Source organism: Perognathus longimembris, chromosome 18 (assembly GCF_023159225.1).
Source record: "Perognathus longimembris pacificus isolate PPM17 chromosome 18, ASM2315922v1, whole genome shotgun sequence".
NCBI classification, from domain to species: domain Eukaryota; kingdom Metazoa; phylum Chordata; class Mammalia; order Rodentia; family Heteromyidae; genus Perognathus; species Perognathus longimembris.
In genome coordinates this window covers 19,967,124-19,990,880 of record NC_063178.1, presented here as the reverse complement: position 1 = coordinate 19,990,880, position 23,757 = coordinate 19,967,124, and the positions used below count along the sequence as shown (strand labels likewise).

The 23,757-nt window shown below is 39.6% G+C and overlaps 1 protein-coding gene across 2 annotated transcripts in view; it reads right to left on the bottom strand.

The window, feature by feature from the left end:
* Mpp7 (MAGUK p55 scaffold protein 7) overlaps positions 1 to 23,757 on the bottom strand; it is a 125,416-nt gene that overhangs the window by 58,254 nt on the left and 43,405 nt on the right. For both annotated transcript variants that reach the window (XM_048367908.1, XM_048367909.1), the window contains exons 3-6: positions 15,065 to 15,142; positions 11,879 to 11,959; positions 1,464 to 1,595; positions 808 to 889 (exon numbers count right to left, since the gene is read on the bottom strand). In XM_048367908.1, coding sequence (XP_048223865.1) covers positions 808 to 889; positions 1,464 to 1,595; positions 11,879 to 11,959; positions 15,065 to 15,142 — 373 coding nt within the window. The remainder of the gene's footprint in view (positions 1 to 807; positions 890 to 1,463; positions 1,596 to 11,878; positions 11,960 to 15,064; positions 15,143 to 23,757) is intronic.

Genomic DNA, 23,757 nt, shown 5'->3' with positions numbered 1-23,757 from the left:
GCCTCGTATACATGAGGCCCTGGGTTCGATTCCCCAGCATCACATATACAGAAAACGGCCAGAAGTGGCACTGTGGCTCAAGTGGCAGAGTGCTAGCCTTGAGCGGGAAGAAGCCAGGGACAGTGCTCAGGCCCTGAGTCCAAGCCCAGGACTGGCAAAAAAGAAGTACTCACTACCTTACATATGTAACTGTAACCCCTCTGTACATTACCTTAACAATAATTTTAAAAAGAAAAACAGAATAAGAGAGTAGGGGAAATATGATCAAAATAAAATTATATGCATGTATGGAAAGGAAAAAGCTGACTCGTCTTTCCAGTATTTTTAAAATCAGAAACAGCTAGGTACTAATGGCGTATGTAATCCTCTCTACTAAGGAAGCTGAGTACCAAGGATTGAAGTCAGCTTGGGCAGAAAAGTCTGTAAGACTTTTATCTCCTAATATCCAGGAAAAAAAAAAAAAGCTTTAAGTAGAGTTGTGGATCAAGTGAAAGAGAACAGCCTTGAGCAAAAAAAATAAGTCAAGTGAGAGTAACAAGGCCCTGACTTAAAGCCTCGATATTAGCACCACAAAAAAAAGAAAGAAAAAGAATGAAAGAAACATTGAAATAGGACTTAATATAACTTTAGAAGCTAGTGTGCAAAAATAACAACAGATAAGAGTTAATCATTCATTTACAGAGGTTCCTGCACTGACAGAAAAAATACCATACTATTTGCTCCATTATATTAGAACAAAGCTGTTATCCTTCCAATTATGTACTGGGCCTGTTACTCACCAAACAAAAGGACTCGTCCCTGACTTACCGCTTCGGTCTGCGGCCCCTCCTCTCATGATTCGAGCCACTACGATTGCCCCAGTCTGTTCATCCTTTTTAATGGTAGCTCCCTTCCAAACAAAATAAGACAAAACAATCACAAAAGCATTTCTCAGTAGATTTGTCCACTGGGTTGTAGGAAAGAAGGCCATTTATCTAGAGACAATAAAAACAACTATCAAAAAGTTCCTAGACAGGAGGAGTAGAAACAGAGGAACAGCTGGATTTAGTAATGGAATGCCTGTTATTTTATTTTATTTATTTATTTTTTGGGGGGGCCAGTCCTGGGCCTTGGACTCAGGGCCTGAGCACCATCCCTGGCTTCTTCCCGCTCAAGGCTAGCACTCTGCCACCTGAGCCCCAGCGCCCCTTCTGGCTGTTTTCCATATATGTGGTGCTGGGGAATTGAACAGAGAGCTTCATGTGTAGGAGGCAAGCACTCTTGCCACTAGGCCATATTCCCAGCCCCGCCGGTTATTTTATTTGACGTCATATGAAATGTTCAAATCATGTCCTCTACACACGAAAATAAAGGAGGAAGACACAGAGGAAGCACGTGTAAAAAGAGGAACAAGTATGTGAGGCTGATATGGACGCACTGGGACAGTCACTCATGTAGGAACAGCAGACGCGAACCAGTCTCACCAGTGGTTCTCTGTTCTTAACCAGACGGATTATTTTCACAGAGTCCTCCTCCTCATCGATATCTTCAGGCATAGGGGGCAATACAGGATCATAATTCTTTTGAGCCACTGTATCATGAACAGAGAGCAAAGCCTATAAAGTTGATAAAAAAAATTAATAAAATACGAAACCCCCAATACATCAAAGCATAAATAAAGCCAAAATCCTACAATCATGTGTTGACATGCTCATGGTAACAAGGCATATTTGAAAAGGACCTCTTACAGACAGGTGGGAAGCAGGTGTGTGTGCACAGGAAGACAGCTCCACTTAGCTGCACTTCCCTCTCCAGGGTACTGACCCAAAGAATCCATAGCCCTTCTCCTCTATTTCCTACTTTATGCACTAAGGTCTGATGAGGTGAGCCGCTGGGAGCAAGGTACGAGACAGATACTCATGGAAGCTGTGGATACAGCTATCCACACACTTGCAATGGGCCAATGGGAATCTGAGAAGCCTGACATATTTGATTTTTTTAACACCTAAAAATATTTTCTCTAGCTAGGGGCTAGTGGCTCATGCTTGACATCCTAGCTACTCAGGAGGCTGAGATCTGAGGATTGCAGTTCAAAGCCAGCCTGCAGAAAAGTCCGTGAGATGCTTATATCCAATTAGCCCCCCCAAAAGAACAGAAGTAGAGCTGTGTCTCAAGTGATAGAGAGCTAGCAATTAGAAAAAAAAAAAAAAAAGCCCAGGGACAGCACCAAGGTCCTAGTTCTTTCTTTAGTATTTTTCTCCCATCAGCAGAAAGTAAAACTGATCATTGGTATTAATTCTTTTATATTCTCATTTTAATTTTTCATGTAACGATTGTGTATCAAAAATAGCATTTTGACTTATGACTGTGGAGGTAAAACATGAAACATTGATTTAATGTCATTATAGATGAAAGAGAACATGGAACTTGGCATATGACTAGGCAAATTAGTTCTGGATTTTCCACTAACCAGCATCACCGCTGTGACCCATATGTTATTTAAGCCTGAAGCCCAGAAATCATCCTTGAGATGTCCCCTCTCCTCCCAAGTGCACCCCAACATCAAATACATAGCCTATTACACATACTTTCAAAATCTATCTAAAATCGATCTCCATTTTTCTAGGCTAGTCAGACTGGAAAACCATGCCACTTGTCTTGGTAGAAATCAAGTTTCACTGGAACACATTCATACTTGGTCATCTGTGTATTGTCTAGAGTTGCTGTCATGCCACAATGCCATCGTACACACATACACTTATTTTATTTTTGCAGTACTAGGGTTTGAATACGGAGCTTCCTGCTAGGTGGGCAGATAATTTACTAAAGCCATGGCTCTAACCATTTTTGCTATGGTTATATGTGTGTGGGGGGAGGGGGGGTAACGTGTTGGTCCAGAGGTCTGAGCACTGACTGCTGTCCCTGGGATTCTTTACTCAAGGCTAGTCCTTTACCACTTGAGCCATAGCTCCACTTCCAGCTTTTAATACTGCTTTTTGGTAGTTTATTGGAGGTAGAGTCTCGTAAGTTTTCCTGCCTAGACTGGCTTTGAACCACAATTCTCAGATCTCAGCCTCCTGCACAGTCTACCCTGGACTAAGCTAATCATATTTATATGTCTCGCGGTGGTTGACCGAGTGTCCAGCTATTGGTTAAGATGGCATCTTGGAAGCCACCAGTGCCCAACTTCAAATTCATCATTGTAATCGCTTTACTTTAGAAATATTGATGGCCAGTAACATTTTTATTTGGGACAAGGAAGTCATTTTCGTATTCCATGTTCCTGTTTTAATTGTGGTGATTTTTATTCTTCACTATACAGATTTTCCTTCCAAAAGGCAATACTTAAACAAAATTGTGTTTCCATATGCTATAGACACCCATCACAACTGATGGGTTTACCTGTAGCTCTGAAGAATCTGCAGGAAATTGAACACTGGGCCTTGTAACTCAACAGGCTCACAAGTACTCGCTGTCTCAGACCCCCTGGAGTCAACACTCCATTCTAGGCATCTGTCGGGTCCACAGAATTAAGTGTCCCGCTCGTAAGAATAAGTAACATTGATTTATCCCTCCAGAAGGAAGCTTAACTTTTCCCTTTCGTAAGCTTTGATGAAAACTCCTCCACCCTGCATGGTTAGACAGTGAGTAATTTCTAGTCAGTGAATACTTTGGAAAGCTGAAAAATGATAACAAATCCTTTTATTTTGTTGTCTTAAAAAATCTAAGTGAGGGGCTGGGGATATAGCCTAGTGGCAAGAGTGCCTGCCTCGGATACACGAGGCCCTAGGTTCAATTCCCCAGCACCACATATACAGAAAACGGCCAGAAGTGGCGCTGTGGCTCAAGTGGTGGAGTGCTAGCCTTGAGTGGGAAGAAGCCAGGGACAGTGCTCAGGCCCTGAGTCCAAGGCCCAGGACTGGCAAAAAAAAAAAAAAAAAAAAAATCCAAGTGAGGGGCTGGGGATATCACCTAGTGGCAAGAGTGCTTGCCTTGTATACATGAGGTCCTGGGTTCGATTCCCCAGCACCACATATACAGAAAACGGCCAGAAGTGGCGCTGTGGCTCAAGTGGCAGAGTGCTAGCCTTGAGCAAAAAGAAGCCAGGGACAGTGCTCAGGCCCTGAGTTCAAGGCCCAGGACTGGCCAAAAAAAAAAAAAAAATCCAAGTGAAAGGAGTAAAATTGTCCAAAAAAACCAAAAGAAATGCACTCATTGCCTGACTTATGAAATGGTGACCATTCTGTACAACACCTTAATAATAACAATAATATTATATTTTAAAAAAAAATCTAGCTGGTGCCAGTGGCTCACAACTGTAATCCTTGCTACTCAGAAGGCTGAGACCTGAGGATCAAGGTTCAAAACCAGCCTAAGAAAACAAATCTGACACTCTTCAATTAACCAACAAAAATCTGAAAGTAGACGTATGGCTTAAGTGATAGGACATCAACCTTGAACAAAAAAAGCCAAGTGAAAATGTGAGGGTTTGCTTTCAACCCCAAGTGCTGGTGCACACACACACACACACACACACACACACACACACACATACACAGATTTAAAAAACATACTGCCAGGCACCAGTAGTTCACACCTATAATCCCAGCTACTCAGGAGGCTGAGACCTGAGGATGGTAGTTAGAAGCCAGGCTGAGCAAGAAAGTCCATGAACTTGCGAAATATAATGATAGTAAGTTCGAAGCAGACATGTAGCTCAAGGGGTAGCGCCCTAGCTTTGACTTGGGGGGAGGGGGGTAGAGATATCAGGGGACAGCACCCAGGCCCTGACTTCATGCCCCAGGAATGTCTCTTTCATATACACACAAAATCCACCAAAATTTCCCAATCTAAATTACGACACCATGTTCTAGAGATGGCGACACTTTCCTGGCTTAGCAACTAAGGCTCTAGCTGGTAACTCACACAGGTTACTTTGTCTTTACTGCAGGATTCTGAGACTGCAGAGTGGTCCTTGAATCTGCCACCTCCCCTCCCTCTGACCTTACAGTGCATAGCAGGCTCTGGGAGCCAACTCTGCCTTACTTTTCTCATTTCTTCTTTCTCCGTCACTGCTCTTCTAGACTTTAACATCCTAGTAGCAAGATTGAATTTTGTAGATATTGCTGACGCATCAACATAGTGTTTGTGTGGTAGCTGGTCAATTCATGTTTCTTTAGAAATCTCTGATAGTTCTCAAGGAAGGCTACTATTACATAATGACAAATTTTCCACATCATTAGAGACCCAAGGGCAGTTAAGTTGTAAAATAGAGGTGTCAGCCCTCTTCAGAAGCAATAGATGGCTGTCAAGAGAAATGAACAGGATCACATGTTTATACTATTACAAATTAAAGAACATGAAGGAAAAATGTAAAGGCCATATGAATGTACTGAATTATCTCAGAGGAAGAGAATTAAGACTAAAATGGAACACAAATTCCTAACATTTAATAATTTCCATTGACTTCGAATTTACTGGGAACCCCCATATTGCAAACACAGTAGTGTCTACACTAGAGGCAAGATTGGTTCATCCATCAGTAATAAAGGCAAAGTAGCACTTTGTGGATTATACAACACAGACATACACAGAGACACAAGCACGCATGCACACACACACACACACACACACACACACACGCTGATTGAATGTCTATTTTAGTTTCTGGATGCAAGGCTTTTTGATTCTTCTTTTGCTTTTTTGAGCATTCATTTTATTATAACAGGATAAAGTAAGGAGAGATAGGGGGAAAGCTATAGAAACATTTTCGGCTCCCCAGGCAGGAGATGGAGAGTAAGGCTTGAAATGGTGGTCCCTGTTGGTAGACTCAGCACTTCCTGAGCTGAGACAGCTCGAAGTTTTTGAGTTTTAATTTCCATAGCACTTAAAACAGTATTAGTAAGTACTAAGGTTTCATCGTGATTCCAGAGATAACCCATGAGGGTACTGGACAAAAAAGCCTGCTCCACACTAACTATGTCATGCTATAGTTAATTGTAATGCTTATCTTATTTCTGCCATAATCACAATGATTGCATTGCAATTACATTTAATTGTATGTAAATTTTGTACAATACCATGTTTTAACTTTTTATTTGTCATTTTTTAAAAATGAGAAAATATTAATTGAGCAGGAGGTGACTCAACAATAAAGTACCTGCCTAGCAAAAGCAATATCCCAAGTTCAAGCTCTAGTACTGGCATCAATCAATAAAATAATATTGACACAACTCAGCAAATTAAAAGAAGTCAGACTAGGAAAGGATCAAAATGCACTATAGAATATCAAGAAGTGAATGTCAGTGCCAACAGGATATAAGCATATTTACCCTTAAATGATTTTATAATTCAACAAGGGCAAAATCTATAGGCAAAGCACTCAACTGAAAAATCAAATAGGTAAAAATAAAAAAATGCAAAGGAAGATATAGACAAAAATAAATAAATATAAAAACAGAATTGATAAATACTTTATTTGAAGAAATTGAGTAAATAGTCAAGATTCATTATGTACCACAGCAAATTGACAATATCTACATTAGCAATATGGAGAGAAAGGACTGAATTTTAGATAGTAATCAAGAGAAAAAATGCATAACACTATTCTGATATATCTGAAATAATATGTGACATTTTCCAGAAAAAGAAATTTATTTTTTTAATTTATTATTATTTTTTATTTTTTATTATTATTATTTTGCCTGAGCACTGTCCCTGGCTTCTTTTTGCTCAAGGCAGCACTCTGCCACTTGAGCCACAGCGCCACTTTTGGCCATTTTCTATATATGTGGTGCTGGGGAATCAAACCCAGGTCTTCATGTATACAAGTCAAGCACTCTTGCTACTAGGCCATATTCCCAGCCCCAGAAAAAAGTAATTTTTGAAATCTAGAAAGAAAGGTTAGAAATCAGATAAAATCCATAATTTCCAACAAAACTAAAGACCTGTTAAATCCCCCCCATCCAGAACCAGATGGCTGTGTATTCAATTTTTATGTCATTTATACTATTCCAACACATAGAAAAACATGAAAATAATCCCAATTCTTTTTCACTTATGAATCAGGGTCTTGTTATGCTACAAGCTGACCTCAAATTCATAAGCTCACAAGATCTTCCTGACTCAGGATAAATTCAACAGGTAATATGTTGCTCCAAAGAACAGTCTGCATCATATCGAAATATTAAAAACAAAAAAGACAAAGTAGTGCATTCTGTGATCCAGTTTACATGGGAAAATGCACATTTAATACTGAGCTATAAAGTGCTGCAGACAAGGAAGAGAAGTCATCCCAGCAGGTGCGTGAATGCACAGTTCATGGAGGAAATTGAGTTTTTCTTCTATTATGACACTTACTCTAACTAAAAACCAATGCAGGCACTGATTTCCATGTTCTCTGTGGTTTGAATTTGAAACATTCTACCTGTTCACTTTTGTAAATGTAAATTTGTCAAAGGTAAAATTAAAATACAAGTAATAAACTTCATGTTTCACTAAGGACAATATTATAAATTATTTTCTTTAGTATTCTTTCTAATTTTATTCACAGATTAATTTTTTTTCTTTTAGTACCAGTACCAAGGCTTGAACCTGGCCTTGGCACCGTCCCTGAAGTGTTTTGCTCAAGGCTGATACTCTACTACTTGAACCACAGCTCCACTTTCCAACCTTTTGGTAGTGAATTGGAAATAAAAGTCTCACAGACTTTCCTGTCCCGGCTGATTGGAACCACGATCCTCAGCTCTTAGCTTCCTGAGTAGCCAGGATCACAGGCGTGAGCACTGGTGGCTCACCGTTATGGGTGTCTGTGCTTGAAAACACTTCCCTATCCCACAAACATATACCTATTTTCTACAGAATATGTATGGGCATGTATATATATATATATATGCATGCATATATGTATATATATGTATGTGTACATACACACATATATGCATATATGTGTATGTATATATATATTTATATATTATTTATATATGTTTATATATACACACATACATATTCTTTTTTATTTTTTGCTGTGCTAGGCATCAAGCCCTGGGACTCACACGTATTAAGCAAGTATACTTCCTCTGACTTATACATCCAGCTAATATTTTATGGTTCAATTCTTTTACACTTACACTTTTCATATGTTTGAAATTCATTCCCACTGATATTTTTCTTATCCCCCCTCCACACACACACTAAATAGTAGCCAGCTATGCTAGCAGCGTGTGTTCAAGTTAAGCCTCACAATGACCCATGTCTCCCTTCCTTCAACAAGGCCACAATCATGTTCCACTTGGATTATTGCCACAAAATCCAAACGGGCATTCTCCCAGTCAACATTCCTCCCATCCTACACGACTCTCCACCAGGGAGGAAAGACTGATCCGTATTCCACTTAGACGTATTTGTGTCACTCCTATAATTAAATTCTTTCGATGGCTTTCCACTGCACTTAGGATGAAATCCAAACTTCGAATACGCTCACAACTAGGGTGACCGTATAATTTATCATCAACCTAAGACACCATTGGAAGAGGAAGAAAGGCCATTCATAATAATGCTGGACAAGCTCTGTTCAAGGTTCCGGTGGCGTGACCTGCTTCAGACTCTTGCTCCCTCTTCTTTCACAGGCAACCAGGGACAATGAGCTTATTCTGCCCCTTGAAGTTGTATTCCTTTAAAGTCTCAGACTTCATCTGCTATTCACATTACCTAAAAGACATGCTCTTCCTACCCCACTCCCACCCATCCTCCTGCCTCGGTTACCTCAGACTCAACCTTCCGGTCTGAACTCCATGCCTATAGCTTTCCAAGTACGGACCTAGCACTCTTTGTATGTGCTCTACATCATTTCTCTGTGTTCCCTTTGCCAGCAATTCTTCTACCACCTTCAGAAATCTTAATTAAATCCAATTAATTAAATGTAATGAATTAATTATCATCTACAAGTTGTATATACAATAGATATTGAATAAGAATGAATGAAGGTCTATCCCTAGTGGCAAATTAGCAAAATCATAAAACACTTTGAAGACAAATGGCAGATTTGCAGAATTCCTGTATTATCTTCACATGGCCCCTGTGTCTTTGGTTGTGTATATATGAGTGTGTTTGATAATAAACTTCTAATATTACTTTGGAGGTACATCTTGGGTCCTGTTATAATATAGTGAATTCAATATTCAAAGTAGAATAGAAAAACACAATGCTGAAGTGCATCTGACCAGATAAAATAACATTTACTGAAATGAACTCTAGGAAATGAAAATGAGGTTTTATCTTCTCTGCTGTTTTTGTTTTCTTTTGGTTCTGTTTGTTTGCTTCTTGGTCTTTGGGAGGGTAAGGGGAGGCACAGAAATGGAGGGATAAAAGATGAACGAATGTAACTGTGACACTCATTGGACTCTATGTTGAAAATGAACAATGTGTGGGTGGGGGTGGGAGAGAGCAAGGGAAGAGGTGACATTGTCCAAAAAGAAATGTACTCTAGAATACTTGTCTAGCAAGAATAAGGCCCAAGTTTAAAGTCCAGTACCACAAAACAAAATAATAAAAAAACTAGAAGAAAGATACTTTCTTCTCAAGAACCATAAGACTTCTGCATATCACCTTTATAATAAAAAAAATGTTAAGTAACATTGCCAAAAATAGAATAGTGGTCTAAGAAATAAATAATTTCCTTTATTCACTAGAAAAGACAATATTCAAATTACTATGCCAAAATGTCATTTTTCATATTTCAACCATCGACCCATAAATTAAAAACTCACTTTCTAAGACTCTATGACTCTACCTTGCTTCTGCTTTAAAACAGGAGAGAAAAGAAAGTATTTTGGTTTATTCTCAGAATGGTAAGAAGTAGCTGGCTACATTCTAAAATAGTCTGAAATTCATCTTAGGGCTGGACTTTTTAAAGAAGCTGTAGAAGTGGCATTCGTAGTGATGGTAATTCATGCAAATGAGTTAGCGGGCAAGTCCAGGACAGAAGAGGGCCGGACAGGGCGGCTCCTGCCTAGATTCCCAGATTCTTGGGAGGCAGACATAGGAGGACCAAGGTCGGAAGCCAGTTCAGGCAAGAGTGAAATCCTATCCGAAAACCAAAGTAAGCCCGAAAGGGCTGGGGGTGTAGCACAGCTCAAGTGGTAGAATACTTGCTTAGCAAGATCAAGGTCCTAAGTTTGAAACGAAATAACGAAAAAACAAGAAGAAAGATACTTTCTTCCCAAGACCTTAAGTTCACATTGCCACCGCCACCTGGCCATCTTTCATGTGAACTTCTCACCCTTTCTTTGCTCATTTTGCTGTGTAAATATGAAAAATAAAAGTATTCGTCGAAAATATTTCCCATATAATGGACATGACCTATTTTATTACTGTAGGATTTCATGCAATAGATGTTCATAATACCCCTTAAGTCACAGTTCCCTTTAGAGCCAAACACCAGTTTCCATATGATGTGATTTATTACTAGCTATGCTATCTCACTGTTACACAGAACATCAAAATGTTTTATTTTGTTTTGTGTCCTAGTCCAAAACATTCCACTTCCAATTTCTTATGCTTTTGAGCCACGACAATGATCTCAGATGAGCTTAACAAGCCTCTTGCAGTTCACGGCACTCTGTCTGGTTCATAGGAACTTCTTACACACTGTCTAAGGCCAAATGAAATCTTCACAGAGCATCTGCTGGCTAAAAAAGCTCCTTGGAGCTCCTAGCTTTTGAATATCCCTTGTCTTCAATATCAAGCAAATTTTCCGCCCTACATTGATCTGTTCTTTCAAAACTACAATCTAACTTCCTGAGCCACAACAAATCAATTACCCCTATATAATCACTTGGAATACAGGCAAAAATTTTCAGCCAACATTCTATATATGCTTGCCTATAAATCATATGATAAAGGATCATTTTAATATGGAAATATGGAATTCCAAAGGAATAATGTTTTATATACAACTGCAACACTGCCAGTTCCCAAATCACTGTAGGATTTTACTCATGAATGATCTTAGAACGAGAGTAGGAGAACTGTGAGATCCCTTCTTCTAGACTAATTACATCTGAAGAACAAACAAGAAACAAGCTTGGGAGGAAGTAGGCAGGGGAGACTGGGTCTGTCTACCAATAAGTTACAGGTGTTTTACACTGGAAAACTGCTCTGTTTTATAACATGGAATGCTATTTTGAAATATAAATTGGTAAGAGGGACAGAAAACTGGGAGATGAGAGGAGAAGATTGGATGCTGTGAAATGGTAAAAATAGATATATTTATAAAATACATTTAAATGTGATTAACTGAACATATGAAATAAAACTTAAACAAAAAATGAGTAGGCTGCATAGTCTGTACTCTGGTTTTTAATTTTTTTTTGGGGGGGGGGGCAGTGGACATGGGGCTTGAACTCAGGGCTTGAACCTGGTGCTGTCCCTGAGCTTTTCTGCTCAAGGCTAGTTTTCTACCACTAGGACCCACAGTACCACTTCTGGTTTTCTGGTGGTTAAGTGAAGACAAGAGTCTCAGACTGTCCTGCCTGGGCTGGCTTTGAACTGTGATCCTCAGATCTCAGCCTCCTGAGTAGCTAGGATTATAGGTGTGAGTCACCAGTGCCCCGCATATTCGGTATTCTTAACTTCATTGCAAAGGACAACGACCTTGAAGCCATACTATATTTACCCAACTCAAATTCTGAGCTCCACAATTAAACTCCTGGGTAGTTTATCGTATTATAATTTTTTTTAATTCCTCTCTTTTTCCTTACTAGAACGTAGGCTACTAAAACACAACACACACTACCTGCAAGCACATTCGCTTGAAAATGGATGCCTAGAACAATTCATCTGACAGCTCTGAAAGTGGCCCTTTTGGAAGGTATTTATTACAGGCGTAACATGTCCTCACCTTCACGTTGGGTTTTGACAGCAGTTTCAACAGCTCTCTGACCTCGCTGTTTAATGGCTTGTTCTGAAGCTCTTCAGCCAGCTGCAAGGGAGATTACATCGGCATAAGTAATGTTTAGCACACTATGAGTGTGCCGTGTCACAAGTGAGAATCAATTTTGCTGGAGGTTATTTTTCGCCAGGGTTAACAGGACAAGACAGTAGGAAAGAATATTAATCAGTATGTTTCTTCACTGGCTCTTGGTAGACCAGACCCAAGCCCAGGTTCTTGGCTAGGCACAACTGAAACAATCACATCAGCCAGATCACATTCAGATTTATTGCCACGAGGGCAAATTGCAGCACTTCATCTGCAGAACGGTCCTTTGCATACAGACAAAGGACTGTTTGTAAAAAAGGACTGGGTCAAGCTTTGACACTGTACAAAAGAGAGAGAGAGTCAGAGAGCTTCTCAATGAGGTGGTAAAATCCACAGGGTTTCCAAAACTCTACAGTAGCTGTGCTGTTTAGCACTGGAGTAAAAGAAATAGAATGGTCCTAATAAGAGTAAATGACCTGAAACTTTTTATTATATTTACTTACACAGACTAAGAAGTCTGTAAAATATAAGCTAAGTTCATCATAAACTCACAATGGCTTAACAACCACTCTGGTTTTAAAAATGCTGACTCTATTTAATGATGAAGAATTCCCATTTGTTGATTCTACCTGAAGAAAAGATTGGAATTTTCAACCTTCTTCATGTTCAACATTAAGAGATTTTTTTTTTGCCAGTCCTGGGGCTTGGACTCAGGGCCTGAGCACTGTCCCTGGCTTCTTTTTGCTCAAGGCTAGCACTCTTCCTCTTGAGCTACAGCGCCACTTCTGGCCATTTTCTGTATATGTGGTGCTGGGGAATTGAACCCAGGGCCTCTTGTATATGAGGCAGGCACTCTTGCCACTAGGCCATATCCCCAGCCCATTAAGAGATTTTTAAATGCTCTCACCACGCAATGTATAAGCTAATTATCCTGACTTTTCTGTATGTGTGTGCAGATACATGTACATACATGCATGTACATATCAAAATACCACCCTATACTCCATAAATACACACAATCATCATCCTCCAATAAAATATAATGATAAAACTTAAAAAGAGATCTTCTTTTAGGCTATAGCAAGGGTCATATAAATTTTTATAAGAAAAGCAAGACAAACAGGAAAAGAGACAAACTGTTCATTATGCAGTGTATAATCCCAGAACATATGAATTTCTTTTTATTTAAGAACCCTTCTTAAAACATTGCATGTAATTCCACTTAGCTGTACTGTTCATACAAGGTTGAAAATGATAGTTCCTAGCTCTAGAAAATGACTTTTCTCTAAAAGAAAGTAAAATCAGAGAAAACTGAAAGATTCATCTAATTACAAAAATCACTTTTACTTTTTTTTTTTTTTTTTTTTTTTTGCCAGTCCTGGGCCTTGGACTCAGGGCCTGAGCACTGTCCCTGGCTTCCATTTTGCTCAAGGCTAGCACTCTGCCCCTTGAGCCACAGCGCCACTTCTGGCCGTTTTCTGTATATGTGGTGCTGGGGAATCGAACCCAGGGCCTCACATATACGAGGCAAGCTCTCTAGCCACTAGGCCATATCTCCAGCCCCCTCACTTTTACTTTAATAGACTAACTTACAAAGAGACATAAAGGACTCTTCATATTCTTTAGTCACTTAATACATAATATATTTTAACATTCAAATGCATTGCTTGGCTGACATTTTATGGTTTATCATAATTTACGTAGTAATTTTTCTGCATTTTTTTTCCTGGAGGCTAAAACTCAAATGGCCACGCCTCATACACAGTACCAGAGCGAAAGCTCCTGGTTGGGATCCTAAGTTTTTTTAAAGAAATATTGTATTGTGACTGGGGCTTAATTACACTGGTTTTTACACAAATAGTTCCCCTCAAAACCATCATCGATAGCCATTTTGTGGGTTTTTTTTAAATTATCTTTAAGTAGTTGTACAAAAGGGTTTCCATTCAACACGTCAGTTATGATCGAGAGCCTTCATCCACCATTCTCCATCTCTCACGCTCCCACCCGCCCCTCACTTTACCTGGCTCCATTTCTAGATATGCATATTGAATATCATGCCTGCATTCATCCCTCTTCCTTTTTAAACTAGGTCTTAAGCTTTTTGTCAAATTGCAATTGCAGTTTACTCATGCAACTACAGTGAGACCTTTATTTGCCTTCATTTAAAGAGTTTTGGTTCTATAATGCAAAAGTAAGCTTCCTCGCTAAACGAAGGTCTGTAAATAAAAATGCAAGGGAAATGTCTGAACACTAAACAATACACAGCTTGTTCAAACATCACATGTGCTTTTATTTTCTACCCAAGAAAACTTTTCACTAGTCTGAATTACCATTTACCTGGAAATAAAGACAATGATCCTAGAGGAAAATTATAATAAAGAAAAAATTACAATCAACAAATAAGCTACAGGCCTACGCTAGCGCAACACCCTTAGCGCAGTATCAGTGGAGTGGAGTGTTCTGACAGTTTATCCAGGTGTGCGCTCAACTCATCCGAGGCCCAACCTTAACAGTGCAAACTGCAAGTCAGTCCCCCTCCTCTGGGCTTAAAATAAAATTAGAGCTACAGGAAATTAACTACTCCATCAATGCCAACTGCTTCTGAAATGTATTTTTTGGTTATGAAAGGTAATTTGGAAAAGTCTAATATCCATAAATCATTACTATGTTCATAATCCATTTAAAAAATAATCCTGTCTTTTTATGTATTTCATATGCCTTGTTCCTATCCTGGTACCTGTCATTTTTTCAGTACTGTCAGCAATATATCTATCTCATTTGTCTTTGTTTCTCCAAAACATTCCACTTGTGTGAGGTTTTCTGCCAATACCAATGCCTGACAGTTTCTCTCTCCCCCCATGGAGTTTGAGGTCTACAGAACTTCTGTGATGTAGTTCATAAGGCCGGGAGGGATACCTACACGCACAACTTTAGAACAAGAAAGTGCAGGGGAACCAACATAACCTCATTAGCATCGGCTCATCAAGCCTGGCTTTTGGAAACATGGCCACTTCCAGTGTTCTCTCCTGGGACCACGCTCCTCTGTGGGCACGGCGGTTGCTCCCACAGTGGCAAACACACCCAATGTGCTCAGAAAGGCACACTTACGTCATCAGCCAAAGCTGCCGCGCTGTGGAGAATGGGCACCGGACTCTGCTTCTCATAGTAGTGCAATTTTTCATGAATCTGGAAGGAAACCAAAGGGATATGACTTCCAATGCAACAACCAGAGATAATTCAATCATTTTATAATTGTGAACCGAATCAAGCCCCTAGAACATTCTGAAGCCAAGTGTTTAAGTATCTTACAAGTGGCACATACGCAGACATAATTCATCAATGACTGTGATCCAGTGCATACAGTGTGACTCAAATGGAAAAAGCTTCTCATCGAAACCACATTCCTCCTGAACAAACAAGTTCGATTTCTGAAATCTATCATTTCTAGAAATATATTGTGTCAACACTTCAAGTATCACTTGTACTTTGTATGTCCACTGAAAACACAAATTACGAATAAAGCAGAAGCAAGAAGCCAGCAGCCACCCTAGAACAGGTGGCAGGTGAGGGCCACCGAGGAGGAGACAGCCGGCACTCCGCACACCTGCGGTCCCCTCACGGATGGTTCTTTCTTCCCGATGCCACCTTTTCCCCAAAGTCAAATTTCCAACCAAGGGATTTCTCACAACTAGAGACATTTCTCACAATACTTAAGTAAGATCACTTTCTGGTGTTATAACCCAAGCCAATTCTGTTAAGAAATAAAATAACTGGCCATTCACTTCCTATCATCAGGACTTAAGAAAAAGAGAAGCAAGAATCTATGCAATGTAAGACGATGTTTCTAAGAGCCTTAAACCTAAAGAAGTGAAAGGAGCTTTACAAATGCTTCAGCTTGCTCTCTGTCATATCTTACATATAGGAGCCTGTTACATTTATACTGGGGGGGCGGGGGGCGGGAAAGCTTCACCTTTACTTAGAGTTGAAGAAACCTGTCCCCCTCTAATAGATAGATAGATAGATAGATAGATAGATAGATAGATAGATAGATAGATAGATAGATAGATATAGATAGATATCTAGATATAGATATGTACATATACATGGAGAGAGAGAGAAAGAGAGGTACATCTCACAATTTTCTGATTTTAAAAGGTATCAAATAATGCATCCTTTAATTATAGTCAAAGTTAAGCAAACTCTGTAAAAGTCTGGAAGATGGATTTGATTTTGATTAACCAGATGTTAGGAGGGGATTCTATTACCTTCCTGACAACCTGGCACCTAATGGAAAGCATCAGGGCAAGAATTTTGACAGCTGTGATATTACCAGTGTGATCTGGTTGTGATATTTTGACATAATTCTGTGGAACCTGTAAGTTTACATTCATCATATTGTAGGAATAAACACATTTGAAAGAATGTAAGCTGTAAAGTGAATACAATGTGTATTGTTGGTAAGGAACTATGATTTGAAACAAAACCCAGCTGTACGAAAAGCTAAATGAATTTTGTTTAAGTAATTAAAAAGCAGTGGGTCATCTCAACATATACAACCATAGAACACTGAACTTACCCCAGTATCAAACTCATCTACAACACAGAGGCATTACAGAGGAGGATTAAAGTCCAGGATCATAGGGGGAAAAAAAAAAGAAAGCACAAGACTCTACTCAAGCAATAATCAAATGGACAGAGGCATACACAAGTAGAGAATCTGCCTACTGGAGAAGAGAATCAAAGGACAGGGGAAATTCTAGTGATTAAAAATGAAAATTCATGGAACACAATCACAGCCTAGAAGAAATTTTAAAAAATCATACACTATGCTGTATTCGATTTTTTAAATAAAAGTACTGGCATGATACTTTTAAAAAAATAATAATAATTTAATCTTTCTCCAAAATGAAAAACAGTGGAGGTTAAAAGAAAAAAGGGACAATACAAAGAAAACAAAATTTAAGTCAGGTAGGATGAAGTAATAAACAGGACGAAGGCAACAGTGCCAATTCTTCATTCTCCTTTCCTAACGTTAATACATCAATCTGCATCGCTCTTTGACTAATTTTCTTGGTCCCTGGTCATTATATAGGAGGAGAGGAGGGAGAACTACACAAAACTTCACTGACAACCAAAAGAGCAATGCCGATTAAAAAAAATAAGCAACACTGTTTTTGTTAATTTTTGAACATCCTTGTTTCCCTGCTGTCTTACATATTCTTTAGAGACATCCTATCATGGAAAATCAGTACTCATGCATTTTTACATTTATCAAACAGGAGGAATATTCAACTTCACTAAATGTCTTTGAAGCACATATTGCTGTCTTATGCTTTGAATGTGGCATAATATTCCATTGGTTGACATTCTATTTAGAATTTCTGTACCAGTATTCATGGCTGAGACTTACACGTGCTTTTTGGTCCTGTCTTCATTGGGTTGAGGTACCAACGATGGGTTCTTGGCGGGGAGAGGGGGGAGGGGAGGTCGTCTTTTTAAATTATCTTTAAGAAGTTGTACAAAAGGGTTTCAGCATATCTGTTCATAAGTACAGTGCATCTCCATCAGTGTCACCCTCCTATTATTCTTTCCCAGCTTTCCTAACTCTTCCCATTTCCTCAGTTTGCCTGGTTCTATTTTCACACGTGTACACTGAAAATGATGACAGCATTCACCCGCCCCTTCCACCACTCTCCATTCATCTGTGAAGGGAAGGGGTTTGAACTGGAGAGTTTTGTTCTTTCTAAGCAAGTGCTCTTCCGTATGAGCCACACTCCCAGCTCTTCATTATTTCTTTCTTTCATTTTATTATTATTATTACTTTTTGCCAGTCCTGGGGATTGGACTCCGGGCCTGAGCACTGTCCCTGGCTTTTTTTTGCTCAAGGCTAGCACTCTACCTCTTGAGCCACAGTGTCACTTCCGGCTTTTTTTGTTGTTGTTGTTTATGTAGTGCTGCGGAATCAAACCCAGGGCTTTGTGCATGCAAGGCAAACACTGTACCACTAAGCCACCTTCCCAGCCCTCTTCATTATTTCTTTTTGTTTTTTTTTTGTTTTGTTTTTTTTTTTTTGGCCAGTCCTGGGCCTTGGACTCAGGGCCCGAGCACTGTCCCTGGCTTCTTCCCGCTCAAGGCTAGCACTCTGCCACTTGAGCCACAGCGCCGCTTCTGGCCGTTTTCTGTATATGTGGTGCTGGGGAATCGAACCTAGGGCCTCGTGTATCCGAGGCAGGCACTCTTGCCACTAGGCTATATCCCCAGCCCTCTTCATTATTTCTTAAAAACCATGATAGCTTTCTTTTAATTAATGTGCTCTGAAAACAACTCCATTGCATTGGATGCTGTTTTATTTAAATCCCTCTCTTCAAGAACATAACAGGGCATGATCTAATATGACCCAATTATGATTCTTCAGATTCACTCCATAGCAATTTCTCCAGTTCTTAGGCTTACATTAAGTTATTAGAAAGTAGTTTATCATTGATATGCAACTTGGAAACTTATTACATAAAATTATACTTTAATTTCAATTAAACAACTGTACTTTAAAATCATTGACTTCCAATTTGGGGAAACATTATAAACTTATAATTTATTTATAAAAGTATTTTAAAGAACAATAGCTATAAATTTCACATTAACAACAATTGCCCAACCGCTCACAATTTTCATTAAGTAATCATGTTGCTTATGGACAAAAAGACAGATTTGATGAATATTCCAGCTTTTAAAACATAGAAAACTAGCTGGGTTCTGGTTGTTCGTGTTGGTAATCCTAGCTACTCAGAAGGATGAGAGCTGAGAATTATGGCTCATAGCCAGCCCTTGCAGGAAAGCCTGTGAGACTCATCTTTAGTTAACCACCAGAAAACTAGAAGTAAAGCTGTGGCTCAAAGTGGCAGAGCATTAGCCTTAAGCATAAAAGCTCAAGGACAGTGCCCAGGCCCTGAGTTCAAGTCCCACAACCAACAAAAACAACAACCAAAAACAAAACAAAACAAAAAACCCAAACCACATAGGAAACTGTTTATTACCAACATGATTCTTCTTGCTAAAAATTTAAAAGCACTTTAGGTTTTTAGAAAAAAAAAAAAGCAGTAAGTCATCAATCCTTTTGTGTTGATTGAAAATGTAGTGTCGTATCTAAAACTCTTCTCAGAACACTCTCCATATTTCAGATTTCCTTAATGACCAAAATAATGTTCTAGATAAAGTAGCCAATGCATACTTTGAAATGTGTTATTGATTCAACAATAACAAAGCCTGAATTACTCAATCCAGACATCTTTTAACTTGTTATAATGTTAGGACAGGTATATCTTAATACTTCACCTGTAAGATGTCAGCAACAACTAAAGGTAAAAATCAAAACAAGGCTAGTATTATCTATGCCTGACTTCAGAAAGTGCATTTTAGTGGGGGAAAAACTGAACATAATATTGCCACCTTTAATATTTCAGGAAAGGCAATTTAGGCAAAGGAACAGAGGACCTGGATCACCTAGGTGGACACAGAAAAGGCAAAAATTAATTTTGATCACAACCAGAGTGATACGAGGATGCAGGATCAAGCTGAGAAAATCACATAAGATTTCTAGGCAGATGAGGTCTGTGTGTGTGTGTGTGTGTGTGTGTTATTTTTTCCCCAGTCCTGGGAACTCAGGGCTTGGGCTCTCTCTTTGGGCCTCTGTGCTCAAGGCTAGTAGTGCTCTACAACTTGAGCCACAGCGCCATTTCCCACTTTTTCTAAGATAAGAGTGTCACAGACTTTCCTGCTCAAGCTGGCTTTGAACTGGGATCCTGGGATCTTAGCCTCCTGAGTAGCTAGGATGACAGTCGTGAGCCACCGGTGCCCCACATAAATTTCATTTTTGCATGGGTCCTGGGGCTTGCACTCAGGACCTGCACGCTGTGCTTTGGCTGTTTCACTCAACACTAGTGCTCTACCACTTAAGCAACAACTCTACCTCCACCTTTATTGATGGTTACCTGGAGATAAGTATTGCATAGCTTTTTCTGTATGGGCTGGGTTCCAGCCCCCATCCTCAGATCTCAGCCTCCTGAGCAGCTAGGGTTACAGGTGTGAACCACCAGAGCCTTGAGCCAAAAGAAGCTCAAGGATAGCACACAGGCCCTGAGTTCAAGCCTCAGGACCTGCACAAAAAAAATCAAGAGAGCAACAGGGTCACTACTGCTTGTCCTACCAATGATGGAGGGGTTTCCTCAGGGTTAAGTGAGCCCCACGGAAGCCATTTTGCTAATGATCCATCCAGCAGCACTGTAATAGCCAAACCAGCATCAGGACAAACAAACCAGTGGCTAATTAAAGTACAGTATTTCATTACCTTTTCTGTCCCCTTCCTTTCCCTTCCCTTCATGTGTGTGTGTGAGAGAGACAAGAGATTAACTGGTCTTGTAATAAATCAACACACAATTTAGAAGACATAGCTTTGTCAATAATTTTGTTAAGACATAGGAAAAATGATTTTAGTATAATACATTTTAGAGCAGTAATTAGATATTAAATATGTCACAATTTATTGACAGAAACAGGATAGGTTAACAGTTCTCAAAAGACTTTAGTTTTTTTGTTGTTGTTGTTTGTTTTTTTTTTTTTTTTTTTGGCCAGTCCTGGGGCTTGGACTCAGGGCCTGAGCACTGTCCCTGGCTTCCTTTTGCTCAAGGCTAGCACTCTGCCACTTGAGCCACAGCGCCACTTCTGGCCGTTTTCTGTATATGTGGTGCTGAGGAATCGAACCCAGGGCCTCATGTATACGAGGCAAGCTCTCTTGCCACTAGGCCATATCCCCAGGCCCGAGACTTTAGTTTTGTAACCACTTTACTCTGTTAACATTCACAGGGAAGCTAGAGTTCGCATGTACGTTCTATCCATCAATGTCTATAGTATTAAAGTTAAAATTAAGAAAATATTTTGATCACGATTCAATTATATACTACTTTGTTTCATGGCAACTCCTTTGTACAACTTAAAGATATAAATAAATTGAAAGAACAGTTGAATATATTTATACTCAATTAAAAATAATCTGTTGAAATAGCATGCTGATGAAAAATAAACATTCTCTTGAAGTTTTTAGTAAAGTGTCATTGTTTTACAAATCTAAAAATGTCTTTCTTTTCTTGGAGATAAAAACAGCTGCATTTTTGGGTTACTCATTTTGTTTGGCATATGTTGCTTTTATTAATGTGTGTGGAGAAAATAAAACCTCATTCAGCCTTGAGTTGGAAGGAGAGATATTTTGGTAGCCTTTTTAAGCTAATTCACTGGTGATATACTGAGTCTGTGTGGATGGTAATTTCCCCAAGACGAGAGGCAGTGTGTGCTGTAGTGATGTCAATGAGCCTGCTATACATCCTGCATCAAATCCTTCCTTGATGCGTCACTTGCCCAACATGATTCTGTAGCATTATGCACTGATCATCTGCAAAATATTGACTGAGTTATACAGATGTTCAGAACTGGCCACTCTAAACGCGATGCCAGTGGCTCGTGCCTAGAATTCCAGCTGCTCAGGAGGCTGAGATCTGATGACCGAGGTTTGAAGCCAGAACAGGCAGGAAAATTCATGAGACTTTTTACTTCCAATTAATCACCAAAGGGCGAGAAGTACAGCTACCAGTCTTGAGATTAACAAAAACACCTAAGGGATAGCACCCAGGTCCTGTGTTCAAGCCCTAATACCAGCACCAAAACAAACAAACAAACAAACAAACAACAACAACAAAAAACAGAAAGACTTGAAAGTAAAAAGACATGACCTACATGTGGTGTGCTGTGCTCTGTGTGTGTGTGTGTGTGTGTGACCTACATGTGGTGTGCTGTGCTCTCTCTGTGTGTGTGTGTGTGTGTGTGTTGGTCCTGGGGCTTAACTCCAGGGCCTGTGCATTATCCTTTAGCTTTTTTGCTAAAGGCTAGCACTCCTTCACTGCTCTATGTCTTTTTTTTTGTGGTTAGTTGGAGATAAGAGTCTCCAGGGCTTTCCCACTCAGACTGGATTGGAACTGTGATCCTCAGATCACAATTTTCACCACTGCTGGGCTGGTGCTTGTCTTTTAATGCCAGTACATGATAGTGAAAAACATCCTGAGCCACTAACTAGTAAGAAGCACTGGGTGTCCTGGCATGGATTTGTGAGATGGCACAAGAAATACAAATGTCAGATCAGTGAAAGCAACAAAAGACTTCAAATCCAGGTTCAAAAGGAAAATAGGGGCTGGGGATATGGCCTAGTGGCAAGAGTGCTTGCCTCGTATACATGAGGCCCTGGGTTCGATTCCCTAGCACCACATATACAGAAAACGGCCAGAAGTGGCGCTGTGGCTAAAGTGGCAGAGTGCTAGCCTTGAGCAAAAAGAAGCCAGGGACAGTGCTCAGGCCCTGAGTTCAAGGCCCAGGACTGGCAAAAAAAAAAACAACCAGGAAAATAGCTTCAACCTTGTGGAGCCCCAAAATCCTCTTAGGACCCCTCAGGGGTCCACAAACCACAATGAGAACCACCACTACATACAAATTCTGAGTACAGGAACATAACAAATAAGAGACTATCTGACATTTCCTTGTGGCTGTACTTCTCACTGTGAATTACACTTAGAACCAGGTGGTATTTTTCTAGAGAACCATGATTCACAGGCCTGAGAATTGGCAACAAGACCCTTGAAGCAAGACTAGCAGAAATAAAAGCTCATTTTCAGGCTGGTAATGTGGCTCAGTGGTAGATGCCTAACATGCATGAAGCCCTGGGTTTGAGTCCTCAGTACTGCATACACAGAAAAGGCTGGAAGTGGCGCTGTGGCTCAAGTGGTAGAGTGCTAGCCTTGAGCAAAAAGAAGCCAGGGACAGTGCTCAGACCCCCTGAGTCCAAGCCCAGGACTGGCAAAATAAATAAATAAAAGGTTCATTTTCACAAGCACAGAATCAGTTTCGCAATTTTATGGAACGCCTTTACTCAATCGCTTAATGTTTCATTATTCATGGTGTTGTTATTCTTTTTTTTCTTCACAATTCCACCTTCGAGGGCCCTGTCATTCGGTCTTTAGCTGCAACTGTAGAGAGATTTAAACTTACACAATTTATGAGTGTTCTAGACAGCGGGTGCCTGGCACCCGTCCAGGGCTGCTATTATCATCTTCTTTGATTTATTGCACCAGTTCAAATCTGTCCTTTCTTTCACACATTGACGTGAGTTTTCCAACTACTTATTTTAACTTTCATATATATATATATATAATGTTCTAAACTGCTCTTTCTACTTTCCACCAAATGTCATTTGCTTGTACAGTGACCATCACCGCGGAGATATTTTGGTGCACTCACATACTGCAGCCTATCTAGATTTTATATAAAACACAGCCACCATTTATCTCTATTCCTAGCAGAGTTACCTCAAATGTTGATCTTCCTAGGAAAAACATTTTCCCTCTGATTCACTTTTTAGTATGAAATCAAAGCCACTATTATTCACAAAGCTTTGCAGACATAAATAAATATACTTCGGTCAGAAAGAAACAAAACTTTGTAACAGCTTTGGGTATAGAGGAAGATGGAACCTCCACACACAGAGGAAATTCACAATCAAACTCATCATTTTAAACTGGCCTCCACACATTTTCCTCCCACATGGATATCTATACACCTTGGCCTTTAAAGTTAAGATGAAAATACACACACTTTATCTGAAAATTTTAAAGCCTTCTTTTCCAAGAAAATTAATTTTCCAACTTTCTATTGTATTAAGTCCTTACAACCACAGGGACACCTGTTAAAACTTACAGAAACGGAAC